This window comes from Asterias amurensis, chromosome 16 (genome assembly GCF_032118995.1).
Source record: "Asterias amurensis chromosome 16, ASM3211899v1".
NCBI classification, from domain to species: Eukaryota; Metazoa; Echinodermata; class Asteroidea; order Forcipulatida; family Asteriidae; genus Asterias; species Asterias amurensis.
Window position 1 is genome coordinate 4,007,307 of NC_092663.1, and position 19,390 is coordinate 4,026,696.

A 19,390-nucleotide genomic window follows, 5' to 3' on the forward strand; every position below is an offset into this window, starting at 1 on the left:
CCGTTTTTTATAAAATGCATATGGGTAGAAAGATGTTGTAAAAGTAGAATACAATGATCCACACAAACATGCCTCGAAATTGCGTGGTTTTCCTTTTACCTCGTCGACTAATACGTCGGCCATTTATGGAAATGGCCGACCATGTTAGTTCGCACAGTAGAAGGAAAACCACGCAATTTGGAGGCAAACTTGTGTGGATCATTGTATTCTACTTTTAAAACATCTTTCCAACCATGTGCATTTTATACAAAACGGTTACAAACGCTTTTGTTTTGACCAACTCGTCCGATCGAAGGCAACGTGTTCCTTTAAGGGGTATAATATACCTTCGTTATTTACTCTACAAAAAAATAAAACCATATTGTACTTACCTGGTTATACAGAGTACCGTAAAGCTGACGATATTATAAAACATTGTGAGAACGGCTTCCTCTGAAGTAGTTTTCAAGAAAGGGAGTTATTTTTCAATAAAAAAATTTGAGTCTGAGAGTGAGAAAGACTTCGGGCAAGAAGCCTCTCTCATGCATATGACAGCACAAACATCTATGCAACAGGGTGTGGGTTTTTTCTTGTATTCTTTTCTTGCAACTTCGATTACCAATCGAGCCCAAATTTTCACAGGTTTGTTTTTGTGTGCGTATATGTTGCGATACACCAAGTGAGAACACTGGTTCTTAGACAATTACCAAAAGTACCCTCCTGTCACCAAACATGAATTGATTAGCTGGCAATTTTCAATTTCAAGTCTCGCTGCTGTTTCACTTTCTTTCTGTTCTCTTTGATAAAACACTAAAGAGCGCCGTACAAATTAAATTAAAGGCAGGGTTCAAAACGCTAAACCACGTGATCTCCCGGTTATTGGTAAAAAAATATCTCAGGACAGAAACCAAATTAAGCCTTCCAAACTTCAAAGAAAGCGCTAATCGTGAATTTCACCGGCTTACCCTGGACACAAAGCTCTTGGGATTAGTCTGATCTTTTCTAGAATTGAAAAACATTAAAAAATAAATCTTTATCAGGGAGCTTCCGGCGGGGTAATGATTTTAGAAACTCCTGTTTTCTTTCAGGATTTTGTTTTTGTTCAACAACCTTGCCATATGTTGAACACTTCATTTGTCAAAATGCTTTATCAACCGTTTCACCACAAAATGAATTCGCTGTATGTTTCAAAGACGGCAACATTTTGATTTGCCTTTTTGCAGTAATGTTCCTTTTCCCGTTTTGTTGATAACTAGTCATTTGAAACAACCATTTCCTGTGACATTGAACCTTTCTTTTAAGTTAATGTGAAAGTGTGGTTATGTGTTTTCATGCTTGGTATTTCTTATTAAAGGCAAGGTATACCCGACTCTTAAAAAAAATGACAACATATACTTTATTGGTTAGAGGTATGGCGGCTTTCGATAGTATACAGCAATTTAAAACTCATTTTGAAGTAATGGTGTTAAAGCCATTGGACCCTTTCGGTACAGAAGAAGAAAACAAAAGTTCACAGATTTACAAATAATTTACAGGGTTTACAGAAGGTAACGGTGAAAGACTTCTCTTGAAATATTAGTCCATGAAATGCTTTACTTTTGAGAAAACGGTAAAACAAAATAAATTCTCGTTAGCGAGAATTACAGATTTATTTTAAACACACGTCATGACACGGCGAAACGCGCGGAAACAAGAGTGGGTTTTCCCGTTATTTTCTCCCGACTCCGATGACCGATTGAGCCTAAATTTTCACAGGTTTGTTGTTTTATATATAAGTTGTGATACACGAAGTGTGGGACTTGGACAATACTGATTACCGAAAGTGTATAATGGCTTTAAGGACAAATATGTATCTGAAGCGATACTGTCAGATACGTTTCTCAGATTGTGTTATCCAATCGTGGATTATTCCTCCTACTTGGACATAATCGCTGTAGATTTTGAAATGAAAATTTCACATGTTAGTTGTGTTGTATTTTAGAAATAAAACAATCAAACGTTTAGAAGAAACCAAAGGTTTACTTTGATCTCCCGTTCATGTAAATCAAGATACGGTACAGATATTTGATTTTTGAATGTGACCCACAGTTCACCTTATTCTGGTTGTTAAACATCTTGCAACATAACCAAAAATATTAAGAACTTCAACCCAAGGTTAAACCTTCTTCCCTCTAATACGAAACAACTTCCGTTTTATAAAAAGTTCGTGTGGGGACTCGAGTCTTTACCAACCGCAACCATATTGACTTGACCAGTGTTGATTCCGAACCACAGAAATATTTGTTAAATCAACAACTTATAATAGCATTAAAGCATTAGTTAAATATGTATCACAAATATAACTTATACTATACAAATAAAGCATGACAAAGGGGTATTCGAGAGGTATTTGAGTACTATTCTAAGTCTATTGTCGGTCTCTTTAAGTCACACCTGAGAGGACACAGGTGCACGCGGCACTCGTTTTTGACGTTTACATTGTTTTCTTCTTTTGGGACACACTTGAATAATTCCATTGACATTGTGCTTTGTTTAGGGAAAGCTTGGGAACATTTAAAGAGCAATAACATGCTGTTCTTTTTGTCAAAAAAATCATAACAAATTGTATGGATAATATTGTGATTTTGTGTTGGACAAAGGATAGAATGGGTTGATGACGTTTATGAGTGATTGATGCTAAGCGCTTAAAAGTCGTCAAAGCTAAGCATGAATGCACCTGGAAAAGGTGTGCCAATAAAGGGCATTGTCACATTGTCACAACTGCATTGCGTGCTACAGGTAGCACATGGTACCACATGAGTAATTTTTCAAGCAATGTCTTAAAGCCATTATACACTTTCGGTAAACAGTATTGACCAAGTCCCACACTTCGTGTATCACAACTTATATATAAAATAACAATCCTGTGGAAATTTAGGCTCAATCGGACATCGGAGTCGGGAGAAAATAACGGGAAAACCCACTCCTGTTTTCGCGCGTTTCGCCGTGTCATGACATGTGTTTATAACAAATCCGTAATTCTCGTTAACGAGAATTTATATTGTTTCACCGTTTTCTCAAAAAGTAAAGCATTTCATGGACTAATATTTCAAGAGAAGTCTTTCACCATTACCTTCTGTAAACCCTGTAAATTATTTGTAAATCTGTGAACTTTTTTTTTTTTTTCTGTACCGAAAGGGTCCGATGGCTTTAAGATTACCAAGAAAATTATGAGAACGTTCAAATGTGAATGGATGCTTTTCTTTGAGATTGCCTGTAACTGGTTGTCTGTTAATTGCCTCGTGTATCGCTAACACTCAAAACTAACGGGTCAGAATTGACCTTGATTCGGGTCAAATGAGCCTGATACATTTTGGGTCAGCATGACTCGGAATCTATGTCCAAATGACCCGGAAATGGGTCAAGTTGACGTAGAATCCGAGCTAAATATCACAAGTTGCTTCTTTTTTTTCTTTTTTCTTTTTTTTTGGGGGGGGGCGTCTACATTTTGTTAACTTTCATCATGTTTATGTCACTCCATAGTATAAATTAATTAATTAGCCAAATGATTTGCTTTGAATTACTGGTTTATTGTACATTTTAGGTATAATTCTTGTTAAGCGATTTGATATTCAAGGGAAAAAAATATAGGTCTGTTATGAAAATGGGTCAGAACTGGGTCAGGTTCCCTCCGAGTCAGAATCCCGCTGAATACTGACCTGTGAAGAATGTCGCATGTCATAAGTTTTGTTTATCTTTGCCGGTTGTTGCTTTAATTTTGTCAAAATGCGATTACAAATGACTAGGTATATCCAACAGTTGCGAACGAACGGCTTCAAGGGAAGGTACACGTTTTGTAATTGCCAAAGACCAGTGTATCCCATCATACGCATAAAAAACATGCATGTGAAAATTTGAGCTCAATTGGTCATCGAAGTTGCGAGAAAATGATGGGAAAAAACACCATTGTTAAACGAATTTGTGTGCTTTCAGATAAGTATAAAAGACTTCTAGCTAGAAGTATTTTATTATTTTAGTGAGAAATTACCTCTTTCTCAAAAATTACGTTACTTCAGACGTCGTTTCCCACGATGTTTTAAACTATCAAAAGCTCTCCAATGCTAGTTACCAAGTCAGTTTTTAAGGTAATATTTGTTTTGAGTAACTACCAAACGTGTTTTTTCCCTTTAACATTAATAATGAGATGTGTAGTAAGCTAATTTTTCTGTTTCAAAATAACTGTTTCGACTTTGGAAGTTACAGGAGGGAAGATAGAGGTACCAAATAATTTGTCCCTTGTTTTCCCCATGCATTCGAATTATGTTGAAAAACACCATCAATGCTGATTTATTATAGGCCTAACATTGAGGTTACCGGGCTATAAATGTGATCGTGTTTACCTAAATCCTGCTTCACCTGAAAATACCAAAAATCTTTTTCTTGGGATGGTGTTGGATTTCCTCCAAGTTGTCTCTCCGCGATAGCATTCCATTCGATTCCTTGCACCCACGCTTTTGCATGAAGATGTTTGAGGACATTCCTATCTATGGATTAAGCTTGAAAATATAAACTGACATGAGTAGTGTAAACCGAATTCGGGATCCTCAGTCAGGGGGGAAAAGTTAAGAGGACGAGAGGCCAATCCACTCTATCAAGTGCATTGAAACTGAATAAATAGAGGCGCATGCCTGTCGTCAGGCCGCTCATACGACGTTTTGATTGGTCGCCGTCCTGACAGTGATTTCATAGACGTTTGTTGATTGGCTAAGACGCCAGGGCCATTATCGCCTCATTGCGCATGAGCCTGAGAAAACCCCGGATTGTCGGTGTTTCCTTTGAACACGAACCGAACGGCGAGTTTCAAATGGGCGATTGCTTTGTTTGTTTTCCCGGACTTTGGGCAATCCCTTTGATGAGCCGCCGGTCTTTGGTCCTTTTGTCCAACCCACCGATTGCTGAACTCATTAATTTTGTCATTTATTATTTTACCTTGCCGTGCCGTGCTTGCTAATACTAACTCAGCGCCCGATGTTTTAATGCTATACTACTACCTAGAAGGCAGAGTGATTTTTGACAGTAGTGTTGAAGTTTCCATCTGAGCAGGAAGTTTGTGTACGTCAATCCTCTAGGATATTATAAACTTACTCACCCAAAAGAAAACAAAACTGAAGTTACAGCTTGAATATTCAGTTCAACCTCTGCCGTTTATGTTTGGATAGTGGAACGCACAGGGATATTTGTTAGTCAAAACAAAAATTTGTGCATAGGACACATTTTGTAGGTCAACTTTAAAGTTTGTACATTATGAGGGAAGCAGTGATGGAGTGCTTACGATGTATCCTGGCGTTGGTCTGTGTTGGATTCGGACTTGTAAAGCAGAGCCAAGCATTGATTGATAACTCATTCCGGTCCTCATCTTTGGAATCCTCATCCTCCTCAACAACAATACGGATGACAACATCATTATCCTCCACCCCACTGGTGCTCCCAGACCCCCGGTTGTCCCACTGGGCCCGGGCTGCAAGCGACTACCTCCGTAGTCTGGACTGCACCACGGTGACTTTCACCTCGCAGAGTGAGTGTCAAAGACTCCAATCTCTCGACACCAGGCAGATGAACGTGTACCTAGCGGGACCTCGGAGCAGGGATACCCTGGTAGCGGTGCTACCGGACGGCGGACTGAGTAGGGGCAAGAGTCACGATGCTGTGCTGGTGATTGACCCGTATCCAACGGCCGCTTTTGGACATCTCGTCATCGTTTTCTCATTGGACTTGGATACAGATTGGGAAGAATGCCGCAACCGTCTGGGATGGTATATTGGTAAGTATTTGTGCTTTCCAAAGTTAAGGAGTCTGAAATTAATATTATAATACAGGCCTGGAATTATGGAACAGAACATGTTCTCCGATGCCCTGGTCCCTCAAAGCATTGGTGTCGCTTCAACAGAGACCCCATAACCTTTTAGGGTTGTCAAATGGCATCGCTTTTTGCAGAAAACAATTAGCGTTGCTCTCTCCCCGATATGAAATTCTGTTGATATGCTTGTTCCATCGATTTTCCTTACACCCACACCATACTGCAACCTTTATATCAAAGATTGAAATGCCAGTCGAACTTTTAACATTGTAATAAATCTGACCATAGAGCTATAAATTGTACCCCAGCATCACTCATGCATAACATAGTGAAAGGTTATAGCATTAAACATCGTTGTGAGACAAGTAACAGTTTCTGTCATAAGTTCACAGTTATTTCACTCTATCCTTTTCATTCAAAACAAACAGCCTCATAAAACACATACACACTATTAATATCCTTCATATAACCCGTGTATTTTTCCCCACGACAAGGTCTTATGTGGGCTTTAACGTGTCACTGTACGTTGACGTTGGCATACCGTCCATATGGGGGAAAAGGCATGTGGTCTAAATTTAGCATACCTCGGTTCGTGATGGAATGGCAGTGTGTTTTACCATGGTTCTTCCTCCATGGTTTTACCTAGGGGTTATTTACACGATTATTTCTAAGTCTGCATTTGGATTTGCGTTGGCACGCAATGCTAAACAGTGTTTTTTCATCCACGTATTTGGGTTTCTTGCGGGTGTCCTTACAGCTTAAGTTTGCACAAAACAAGGAAGAAGTTTTGTTGTGTTTCCCATGTTGTAGCAAAATCTTCCAGGTTGTTGTTTTATAGTGGTTTGGGATTGTTTGGTAAAAGGAAAAAATAAAATAGGTAGAGTTGACTGCCTAAGGCGCTGGGCACTTTTAATAAATACTCGTCTCAAAATAATTGTTGGCATAAAACATTAAACCTTATGGTAACGAGCAAAGGAGAGCTGTTGATGGTATAACACATTGTGAGAAACGGCTCCCTGTTTGAAGTAACGTAGTTTTTGAGAAAGAGGTATCAAAATATGGAATTTCTTCAGGACTGAACTGAAGCCATTTTTAGGAAACTGAGTTCACATAATTCGTGAAACAATGGTGGTTTTGAATTTTTGTATGAATCCCTTGCAGCTTCGAGGTCAAATTGAGTATTTTTTCCCACAAATTTTCTTAATTTATGCATATGTTATTGCTGGGGTGGATTTCACAAAGGTGTTCCTAACTTAGGACTAGTCATAGGCAATGCTAAGAGATAGGACCAGTCCTAAGTTAGGATGAGTTACTGGTCCTAACTTGGGACCAGTCCTATCTCTTAGAAATGCCTAGGACTAGTCCTGAGTTAGGACTACCTTTGTGAAATCCACCCCGGGTCTTCGACGCTTTATACCAAAGGTGTCCAGTACCTTTAAGATGACGTTATAGAGCGACACCCAAGCACTGCTGGAGGTCAATTTCATGAAAGACCTCGACGAGAAATTAAGGGCCAGCCAAGACAAAATCCCTGCCGTGCCCTGTGGTTAGTTTCGACTCAAATTCGATAAGACTACTAAATGATCTTTTTAACTTTTGGCCTTGGAATTGGTCTTACGGCATAAATCTTCAACTCAATCGTTAGTGTTTTTGTTTATTGCATAGAACGGAAGGGACCTCGCCTAAACGAGGAGCAGTTTTTTAACAAAACCTCCAAAAGAAAATAAGAGATAGCAAGTGGACTTCTCTATTAGACACTAGCCACTTTTGGCTATTGCACAAAACCTGAATTCTCACTTGGTGTAACATTATGCATAAAATAACTAATCTCTGAAAATTTGGAAAAGTTGGCCTGAGTGAGAAATAACTTCTTTCTCAAAAATTGCGTAACGTCAGAGGCCGCTGTTTCTTCACAATTTGTTAAACTATTATCAACAGCTCTCTCCATTGCTCGTTGCCACGCAAGTCATTTTTTTTATTTTATTTTTTTTTTGGGGGGGGGGGTATTTACCAATAGTGTCCAGTGCCTTTAAAGACAGAGTAAGAACACGTAAAAAGACAAAATAGGCCACTGTGACCCTCATGTTCTTGGCCTCGATTCGAGTTTAGACCACACTATTACGTAATCATCAGAAAACCTTGTGAGAGATTTTGATGTATAATAAACATTGACCTCGAAAAAATCACTATCCTTGAAATGTTTTCTCGGTAACCTAGATCTTCTCTAATCTTCTTCAAAGATAAACCCCTAGATTCAAATCTTCAACAAACCTGTGGCTTAAAAATCAACATAGGATAATCTCTTCTGTTGTAGTAGATAATCTTGTAATGCTAATCAGCAAACATAGTCTTTGTTTCTAATGTAGCGCAAGACGCCATGTTGACTAAATAGTCCGAGTTGTGTGGCGTGGATAAGCACGTGCCACGTTGTAGCGTTTGAAATTGTGTACAACAAATGACGCGGTTAGAAGTTATGCTGGTGTAGTTTGGTGAACATAACAACGTCTGCATAGTCTTGTCTTTACTTGGCTGTTAATGAATTTCATCTTAAATTGTCTGGCAATCGTTCTCTTACTTTAGCCAGTAAAGTCGTCCAATGTATTTTTTTGACTGGCCTTGTTACAATTTCAGTCTGTGAGTTGTTACTTGTGCATTGTATTAAATTTACTCTGCTGTAAATGTCGGCTCTTTTGAACTCATTCTTCTCATTGTTAAAGTTGCGTATTGACGGCATTCATATCGGCATGTTTTACCCCATTGATAGAAACTCCACTGATTTCCGCGTTGTTGGGCATTTCGACAAAAGTGAAGATTGTTCGAGCCCATGAGACTGTGATTGCTGGCGGTGTTGTTGCCTTTGATCTAGCGGGCTGCCAACCACTCAAGTCTGCCGTGACAATTCTCTGAATGACGGCATGCTACCCGCTTGAGTAAGTCTTCCGCCGTCAACCGAAGATCCCACCAGCGAGTCTGTTCAATTGAATGGGAAGGGTTAACCACAATACATTAGGTCTGCGCCGTTCCAAATTATTGTGCAAAAGCAAGTTTCCAGTGAACAGGCAAACTAAAAATGATGTCTCTTAAAGGAACATTACAGAATTGCGTTTTGCTAACAAGACAGATGCTGGCAATGCAAGCACTTTATGTAAATCTACCATGTACATAAAATGAACAAACCTGTAGAAGTTTGAGATCGATCGGCCATTTTATGGGTCACGAGAAAATAGTGGAAAACTGATAACAAACTTTGCACCATATCGATTTAAACAAATATATGAATAAAACGCTCACTGAGCGATAAACTCCAAACGGGAAATAAGTTTTCTTGATTTCTCATCAAACATGATATTTCAGGCAGAAATATTTTAAGGAATTTTGTCCACTATCATCATCATTAGACCGTGGTAGTCTAATGTAAATCTGTGATCTTTGCGATTTCTGTTCTTACCATTATTCTGTAATGTTCCTACAACTTGGGCATTTGCTTCATTCATAATTCAAAGCAGCGATTTGGTTCAAGAAGTGCAGCATGATTATTGGATGTTCGGTTCCCACGAATTCTCTACGGATAACATAACGATGAGTCCAGTCATGTCTGAAATCCAATGACTTTTCAAATCGTCCGTGTACTCAAAAATAATATTCAATGCTCATCAACATTGTGATGTATCGGTATGGAACGATTCCCCTTCAGAGCAAATAGCTACACAAAATGCATCAGTTGCTACTCAGAAAGAAGCAACTATTATTTTAAAGAACTTTAACAAATTGTCAAAATATGAGAACACATCGGTTCAATAAGAGTGCAAAGGAAGGGTAACATACCACTAAGTACACTAACCCAAACAACGTACATTAAAGCGGTTTTCCCCAAAGGAAAGACAAACAAACACTAGCCCTTTGGTGACGTTGAATTTCTGTCATCACCGGGCGACAGCCAGCCGGAGCGGCCCGACCTGACCCCGCGATGGGGGTTCACGGAGCGGAAGCCCGGGGTCGAGGGCCGTGAGTGGTTGCGACGTGACGTTCGTCCTTTCTCCTCCGCAAAATGAGCCACATCGGAGTTACGTATAGCAATTTTAAAGGTCATTTGGGGACACTTAGCGTCTCTCAACACGAAGAGACGATTACAAAATGCCAACATTTTATGCTGAATAGTGGAACGTGTGAAACGTGTATAATGAGCTTGAGGTACTGAAGTACGGAAGCTTTAAAGGCATGGTATACTCTTGAAGTTTTGATGTGAACTGTACTTTGCAAATAGTGATACTGAACCATCTAACCAAAATAGCCAAAAGTGATTTTTGATGTGATGGGCCCACTGTCAATGTAGGTAATTTAATTGGAAATGTTTCACTCGTAATTAATGTAGCAGGCGTTTCTGAGCGAGTGTTTTAAAATGGCTTCCCCTTACCCCCACACGTCCCTCAAAGTATAGATCCGCCCCTAAAACTCGTCCAAGGTCCCTCAATAACACATTCACATGGAAGATAGCTTTCAAAACAAACTGTACACACATTCCATACCATGATTCCACGTGATAAGACGAGTGTAAACAAACATAGAGCAGTCATATAAATAGACGATAGGGGGGACTGGGGCCAGATACGCTCTGGTGGCTAGACGATCCACAACAACAAACAAACAACCCCCTTCAAACTTTGATGGAAGACCGATACAAAAACCCCACCAGGCTCCTGCTAGTTTTACCATACCGCTCTATGGTTCTGCGGTGGTGAGCAATTTCACAGAATCGCCCATATCACACCTTCTTTTCAAAACATACATGTTATTGCACCATCACATGATAGCCCCCCTATTACACCATTGGCTCCCGTACAAAAGATCAAAGGGCTAAAGCCGACACTGTTATGGTATCATAACAAAAGTAGGGGCGCTGTTGTTTGTCAACAAACTACCCACCCCGTCAGGGGTTGGTCTACCTCCATCGTTATACATTATCTGAATGGCATTCCTATACCCCTATTGTTTTACAGTCACGGGCAGGTGTCAATGTCAGCCGCAAGTGGTTGGGGTAACTGATAGCCCGACCAGGGGTGGAGCGGTTCTTTTATGTAGAAAGTGAAGTCGTAAACAGTTTTAATTCGTCTGAGATCAAAAGGTTGTGGGGGGCTGGGTGCAAGGGGGTTGAGACTGAGATAAGTACGGGGTAACGTGCTACTCAAACGGCAGAATTTTATCTGGGGTCCCTTGATTAATAATAGCATGGTTATTGTCCTATCACACAAATTACATAATAATGTACAAGTTGTACAATATTACAAAATGTACTTCGTGTGAATGCTACTATATTTAGCAAGGAATCCTTGCTAAATAATGCTCTTGTATGAAAGGGGCTTAAAGATGATCTTTGAGAACTCTTTTCTTCGCGGGGTTGAAGTTAATTTTGAGGAGTGGAGTCCCCTTGATCGACCAGCAAACATAGTATGTTGAAGCTAGTCTCGGCTGAATTTCTACATTCCGCCCGGGTAGTATTTAAAAAACAGAACAGTTCTTTTTAAAACTGAACATCTTCAAAATTCCGAATAATATATTCCGCTGCAGCAGAGAGTATAAAGGCCTGAAACTTCAAAGAGACAACGAAGTCGATTGCCGCCATGCCCCTTGGGATTGCCTTCGCCTTCGCCCTTGAAATGCTCCAGTATAAATTTACAATTTCCTCATAGCTTGCCTTTTACCTTTTTAGTGGAAAGTGCCTTGGTGTCTTTGCCCTTTCAAAAAAGGAAGCACACGGGCCTGGAATATTTAAGAAAGAAAAGTTCTCTAGAACAATATATATCCAGCATCATGTACCGCAAACCTATACAATTATTTTTAGGCGATAGATTCTTTTGGCTGAAAGTTACTGTTTTTTCCCGATTTACAACTGTTTGCTTCATTTTTGTCTTCCTTCAGGTGATGGAGAGTGTATTCAGATTATTGAGAAGCGAAGATGTCGCAACAAACTCCACCGTAAGACGGGTCGTAGACGCTGCGAGATTAACTTTCTTCCACTCGTCCATCTGGAAGGAGATGACGTAAGTTTCATAAATCTGCTTATTATGAAATAATTGCTTAGTTGGAATTGGCAGGGGCCGCCACAAGCCATGCACATTGCACTGATCTGTTAACATACACGTCTTCATTATAAGCACAAAAATCAGTTGATGAAATTGGGCATAGTTCGTGAACTGATTTAAAATTCGAGTCCGTTGAAGGGTCAGGTTGACCCACTTTTTGATCAATTCGAGGTTAAATTACTTGAGAATACAGAATTATAGCTGACAGAAGCTACTGCTTGTAAACCGATCCAAAAGACCTACGTTAGCAATGCTAAATTAATGGCAAGTGTCCTGACGTTTCGATCTTGTCAGAATCTTTCTTGAAATGCCTTCAAGAAGACTCTTCTAGGGTTGAAACGTCAGGCCACTAAAATCGTCCTTCTTTTTTTTTTTTTTGGGGGGGGAGACATACATGTACATGTTTCTTTGGCCTCAAATTGAACCATTGTTTGTAGTTTTATCAGCAAGAACAGACAATTTATTGCGTTTTTCAAATCGAAGAATCCAGGTGCGCTTTTGAGGGTTTTTTTCTGGGAATAAAACCCCAACAAACAAAGTTAGAAGTGAGTTTCATAAACAAAACCAGATAAAATGAAGACATTAAACAAAGCAGTTGGAAACATACCCCCTTCAAAGCCCACCCACCTCCACACTGCGGGCAGAGATTTCCCCGAATAAATACACCTTAAATCTTGTCGCAAACAGAGAAAATAAATTTGCTAGCGACTACAAACAGACATATAAAAACCCTGAGTAATTCTCAGAGATTCCTTACCAAATCCTTACAGCCCTAAAGCAAAAGGGTTCGTCACAAAAACAAGACGCAGTGATTTGTATATATAAGCCATCAACCGCCTTTGATTTTTTACCGCCAGTGCAATTTTACGATGACTTCAAAGGAGCCGGTTGCATTTATTATTAGCGCGCTGAGGTTCACCAACCGACCGTGCATATCTCACCACATGGGTAGGCCATATCAAATGGTAATTTACCCTCCACGGACGGGCATATGATTGTGGTAGCTTGGACCGTTTTTATTTGAATGAGATTCGTGCCTGGTAAAGTTTCAGGATCATCATTTTTTGTTTTAAACCCCAAGGGTATTTTTGCGCTTTAGATATTAATTTATGAAATCATATGCTGATGTTTCGTGATTATTTTTTAGTGATGGAATTTATACCACTGCGCATCCGACTAGAAGCGCAGTATTTAAAGACACTGGACACTTTTGGTAAAACGTCAAAGACCAGTCTTTTCACTTGGTGTATCTCAACATATGCATAAAATAACTAAAATTTGAGCTCAATCGGTCGTCGAAGTTGCGAGATAATAATGAAAGAAAAACACCCTCGTCACACGAAGTTGTGTGCTTTCAGATGCTTGATTTCGAGACCTAAAAAAAAGGAATATCAAATTCTGAGGTCTCGAAATCAAATTCGTGGAAAATTACTTCTTTCTCGAAAACCACTTCACTTCAGAGAGAGCCGGTTCTTACAACGTTTATACTATCAACCTCTCCCCATTACTCGTCACCAAGTGAGGGTTTTTTTCTACTAAATATTTTGAGTAAATACTATATTTTGAGTGTCCACTGCCTTGAAATTGTTATGTCGAAGACGCAAAGATTATTAATTTATGATTTTAACTTCTTTTTGTTTTTGCAGGACACTGAGCAGCAATTACGTTGTTTCTCCAATGTTGGATCTTTCGGAGCTTGCCCACAGTACCGGTCGGACATTGGGAACTATACCAACCGATGTGAGCTGTCTCACAACACTTACAGATGTGAACTACCAGTGCAACATGTAAGAGACATTTATTAAGGAACCAGACTAAATTCTTTTCCGAGCGAAAGGGAATCCTTAATCAAATCATAAGGAAAAAATAATATTGCGTTCCAAGTTCAAACTTCGCGTAAAAAATATGCACTCCAGGGTCGAAATTGACGCAGATGCAAGGACCCTGCCCTGATCTTGGTCGTAAAAAATTGTCAAACTGACGAAGATTCCCGGTCTAAATCTTATTTGTCGAGTTTCTAGTCCGGCCTGGCCCGGAAATGTCTTCCGACCCCTCTGAGAAAGGGGTTAGACGTTTTTCATGTCAATTCAAACAATATGTAAAAACATGGATTTATGCCTAGTCATAATTTTGTTTTTACCATCGGGCGTTTGTGGCACTTAATTAAAAAAACCAGTGAAGATATTCGTCAGCAATTTCGTAGCCTCTAATCAAGTTCATCCTTTTCCAGGTCATCGCAAGGTGTAAGATCTACGAGATATGCGATCAGGCTGTGTTGATATCCGGCGGCTGGAACAGGCAGACTAGTCAACAACATAACGTGCAGAACATCCGTGGGGTTTATTCCATGTTGAGAGAACATGGGTTCAAAAGGCCAAACATCAAGACATTCTTTGCAGATAGTGGCGATATCTTACGTGAGTAATTTTCTTGGAGGGGTGAGATTGTTATCAATAGAGGGCGATTTTGCTTTCAATTTTTTAAGGGTCAAAAGGTTAGATTTGTAGTTGTTAGACGTCTGAAAACATAAGTTCAAGTGGCCAAATTTAATATCAAGACATTCTTTGTTTATAGTTGTTATACTTGAGTAATTCTTATAGGGGTTACATTGTATCAATAGAGGGCGGTTTTGCTTTCAATAAGGGTCAAAAGGTTAATTTTGTAGTTGTTTGACCTCTGAAAGCATCTGTAGGAAAATGTAGATATGTTTCATCCCCATTAGTTGATAATCAATGGTTCTGTATACATGAATATCTGTTGAAAATTACAGAAAGAGGTTCGGAAAACCTTTAAATTCTGCTTCAAAATGTTTTCTGTATTCAGTTGATTTTCTAATTTTGTGTATTTTTTTTTTACAGTGGAAGAGGACGAACTTAGCAACCGTAACTCATACCCAGCAACCCAGAAAGACGCCATCAGGAACCACATCAGCACATTGTGTAGAGTCACTAACTGTGTGGAAACCTTGGTCATCTACCTAAATAGCCCAGTAATGAATGATGGAACCAGTCTACTGTGGGATACGGACAGTGATGGAGTGGTAAGATAATCCAAATTTCTAAGGCTTACTTTTGATCCCCGCGAAATCGAAAGTGTCACATTCAGAGATGAAAACGTCTTATTCTATGTTGAGACCACATCCGAGCTGTAGAGTCGTGAAATAGAGGGACCGGTTTTCGTTCGACACACGGTGTCTGGATGCCTCTCGTGGAAGAAAATGTCTTCCAATCACAAGAAGTTGTTGCAACTCTTTCGACCACATGACTGCATTAAAAACTTTACCATTGAAATCATAAATTCCTGAAGCTTTGTGTTATAGACCTAATGCAGTGAAGTCAAAGCTGCCATCTTAGTTAAAAAACTACGAAAATCAAAAGCAAAGATCTGTACACATGCGCACAAGTTTGGCCACTGAACGTCCGCTTTTTTACCTCTAGGTGAGGACACCCTACTAAAGATGACATCGTGTGCTTATTATGGTCTTTTGACTTCACGTTTTGATAAAATATCAATTGCATCTTCATATTTCATCTAATGTATTTATTTTTCTATCAGGCCTCAGAAACCGAAACCTACACAGCATCCGAATTCCTAGGAGACATCGAAGATTGCCGAGCCAAACGGATATACGTCATCGCTGACCAGAGCTTCTCTGGTTTATTGGCCGAGACTATCATTACGTCAGAGAAGCATAATAATGTTGTTGTGTTCGCCAGTGGTGGCGCTACAGAGTATTCTTGGAACGATGAGCTCACGTGGCAGTGGGTAGAAGCTAACCATACAACGCAATGTGTGGATGGAATATTTGAGGTCAGTACCAAAAATCATTTGCAGAACCAATCTTTTTAAAATATTCACGCTTGAATAATATCACTAAGGGTTGCAGGAAAAGGTATTGTTTCATTTACGAAATAAACAGTTGTGTTAAGCATTCTGCTAATGCAGTGGAAATGTGGTAAACATTCAAATAAAAACCTTTTTTTTGTGAGGTGGATTTTCAGGCATGCAACCTTTTCCTTTTTCGACTGATTTAACCTGATCAGACGTTTTCAAACAATGTCCAGGTTGAAACTTCCAAGAAAACTTTACAAAACGTTTTGTGCAAAGTTAACAGTGTTTGGTCATCTTCTCTCGGATTCCATATAGTATAAACAATTTTAGCAATTGTTTCAGTTCCAAATATTTAGGTTTTATAGTAAGATATCGGTTGTATGCCACAAATTTGAGTTTGTTGCATATTTTCGACTGATATCTCAAAAACTTTACAACCTTTTGAAACGAATGTTCATGTCACTTTCATTGTATTCAGCTTTTCATATGATCAACATCATTTGATTAAAGCCATTATACACTTTCGGTACAGAAAAGAAAAGAAAAAAGTTCACAGATTTACAAATAACTTACAGGGTTTACAGAAGGTAATGGTGAGAGACTTCTCTTGAAATATTATTCCATGAAATGCTTTACTTTTTAATAAAACGTTAAAACTATTAGTTCTCGATAACGAGAATTACGGATTTATATTAAACACCTGTCATTACACGGCGAAACGTGCGGAAACAAGGGTAGTATTTTCTCCCGACTCCGATGACCGATTGAGCCTAAATTTTCACAGGTTTGTTATTTTATATATAAGTTGTGGTACACGAAGTGTGGGACTTGGGACAATACTGTTTACCGAAAGTGCATAACGGCCTTAATTACACGGAATTATAATAAACGAATGCTTCCAATTGAACAATAATTGATGTACTTTATATTACTTATTATTAAGCAACTTGTCTTTCTCTCATTACCTCACTCCAGGACTACGTTGACACGATGACGTCACTACCCATCATGGCGGAGGGCGGTTTCAATGCAGCTAACAGCACAATCTTCGGTGCGCCGTGCAACACGTTACCGTTCTTCACCCAACACGAGATTAAACTAAACTTCATGGGCTGTCAGAACCTTCCAATGAAATGGTGGCTGGTCAAGTTTAAGGAGTCCAGGAACTCAAGGTCGTAAAACGGCCGTGAATTCAGCTTTTTTTGTATTATTTGAAAATACTCTTTATCTGTGTGAGAAATATCTCTGTTTCTGTTGTAACTTGGTTGAGAATTTCTTTTCTCATAAAAGACTTCACTATGTAAAAGAAACGTGCATTCTTCAAAAATGATAAGATTTGGTGTAAGGGGCGTTCTTGATCTCACTTTTTTTGAAGTATGAAATCGAACAATGACGTCATAGTGGATTGCGTCCCCAGTTGCGTCTTCAATGGGCTGAAAAAGGTTGTTTTCAACAGAGGGCGCTCTCAGACGAACTACCTACGCCATTTGCCGTGTAGGAACAGAATATCCTGTAATACTTAATCAGGAGATTCTGTCCCCGCATGGGAAATTAATGTGGGATGATTCAAAAGAGGGCGCTATCACAAGAAATGTGTACACAGTTTGCCATTTTTTTTATGGTGGACCGAATCTCCAAGGTGACGGAACCTCCTGGCACGACGGCACTAAAGTTGTTTCAATGAATGAAGTTTGAAGAAATGGAAATTCAGATTGATTGACATATTTTTCACGCAGAAGTGGTTTAGTTGTAAAAATGTAAATACAGAAAATTAATTGGTATATATAGGTGTACTGTTACCCAACGACGATGCTTACTTTGCTAATGCTGCCCCCACCTTTAAATAAATAATGACTAAATTATTGTCAAATCATGTAACTTTTTGACCAAAAAACTTATTAGGCATTCGCTCGGCCCAACGGCTTTATCGAAGCAACTGGGATGGACCAAATAGACTCGGCCCCTGTCTTTAAAGCCTGAAGCCTTTTGGGCCACATCTGAATAAATTTGTGCAAAAATTGTGATTTTTCTTTCATTATTCTCTTGCAACTTCGAGAACCAATTGAGTCACATTTTTGTCCTCGCATATTTGTTATGTCATGTATGTTGAGATACAGCAAGTGAGAACACTGGTCTTTGGTAATTACCAAGAGTGTCCATGCCTTTAACGGGAAGATGTGACCGAGCATAAATTGGCCATGGAGAATGTTCCAATGCGCATGTGTAAACGTAGTTCCCACTTGCATGAACGTTGATGACGTCATAGCCACATAAGCACAAAACATCCGCCGTTGTTCGTTTGTTTTAAAGCATTTGACTTGTAAGTGGCCGTTTCGATAAACAGGTTTGAAGTAAACTTCTTCATCATTTTCAAAAGGCGTCATGAACAGTTTGTACCAAAAAAACTAAGTCCAGTCGGAAAGCTACTCAAAAGTTGTATAAATATTCTTCTGACGACTGACTGACATTTATTATCATGAAGCTTGAAGCAAGATAAACCTTAGCCTATTTGCTGAGCAAACAGACCTGGAAACCAGCTGAAACAATGTAACCTATACCTGAGCTGGTATCCTGTTTCCTGCTAAGCAATATCTGTCATGTGCTTAGCAAGTGCGAGTGCTTCCGAGCTTTTGTTCCCATTTTTGACCGACTTGTATTCATAAGCTAATCTTACAAAAACTTGAGATTTTATATATGTGCTGTAAATATTACAGTTTCCTCGTAAAAGTATGTAAATCATATTGTATTATATTAAGGTGTTATTAAAAACAAAAAATAAGTATTATATTTTATGAAGCATTCTTTCTTTATTCCCTGACACGTGTTTGTTTAAAGGCAGTGGACACTATTGGTAATTACTCAAAAATAATTGTTATCATAAAACCTTACTTAATTACGAGTAATGGGGAGAGGTTGATGGTATAAAACATTGTGAGAAACGGCTCACTCTGCAGAGCCATAGTTTTCGAGAAAGAAGTAATTTTCCACGAATTTAACTTCGAAACCTCAGATTTAGAACTTGAGGTCTAGTATCCCTATATTAGGATTCATCTGGGAAAAAATTGGAAAGAAGCTGATTTCAACTGATAATGGTAGGTATGGGTGTCAGTTACCACCAAAAAAAAGTAAGGACCAATTGGGGTTGGGGAAATCATTTCCCCGGGGGGTAATTAAAACCCGGGGGTTAATTACCCATAATTTACCCAAAGTATGTTGTGTTTGGTATCAAATGAAAGGAAATTTAATTTTAAACCAAGTTAGTGATGTTTATTTTGTCATTTTATCATCCTGTAAAAAGTTACACTTGATTTAAGATGTGGCGCTTGCTAACACAGGATCAACAAGGTTGTTACACTATTCTAATGTAAAAACCTTAAAACTATTATTTTACATTACTTTGTATCTATCAAAGTGTACCACACTGTTTAAGGGTTCAAATTAACTTGGTTCAAGACATTTTAAGTGGATACTACTGGTACTCACAAGCCAAACGTGACAGAAAGCTCATTAAAGACCCTAAACACAATAATGGGCCACCACGGCTTGAATAGCAAAGTTCCTCTTCATTGCTCATTTTTCGGTGTCTGCAATATCTGCTCCATTGGAGCAATGTCCACAGCACACTCCACATCCCCCCTTGTTCAAGGGGCCCAAGTATGGAGGA

The 19,390-nt window shown here is 39.1% G+C and overlaps 1 protein-coding gene across 1 annotated transcript; it reads left to right on the plus strand.

Annotated features, from left to right (window-relative positions):
* The first annotated feature begins 4,943 nt into the window (after nucleotides 1–4,943).
* LOC139949247 (uncharacterized) lies at nucleotides 4,944–18,490 on the plus strand. The gene is made up of 7 exons (XM_071947642.1): nucleotides 4,944–5,779; nucleotides 11,732–11,853; nucleotides 13,542–13,682; nucleotides 14,126–14,312; nucleotides 14,754–14,935; nucleotides 15,451–15,705; nucleotides 16,702–18,490. Exons 1-7 carry the CDS (start codon nucleotides 5,263–5,265, stop codon nucleotides 16,903–16,905), a joined length of 1,608 nt encoding a protein of 535 aa, XP_071803743.1. The 5' UTR covers nucleotides 4,944–5,262; the 3' UTR covers nucleotides 16,906–18,490.
* Nucleotides 18,491–19,390: the final 900 nt, after the last annotated feature.

Excerpts from the sequence above, each read along its gene's own strand:
- LOC139949247 (XM_071947642.1), top strand. The coding sequence starts at position 5,263 with ATGAGGGAAGCAGTGATGGAGTGCTTACGATGTATCCTGGCGTTGGTC. Across the intron at positions 5,780-11,731 it reads CCGTCTGGGATGGTATATTG|GTGATGGAGAGTGTATTCAG; the intron begins GTAAGTATTTGT and ends GTCTTCCTTCAG. Across the intron at positions 11,854-13,541 it reads TCCATCTGGAAGGAGATGAC|GACACTGAGCAGCAATTACG; the intron begins GTAAGTTTCATA and ends TTGTTTTTGCAG.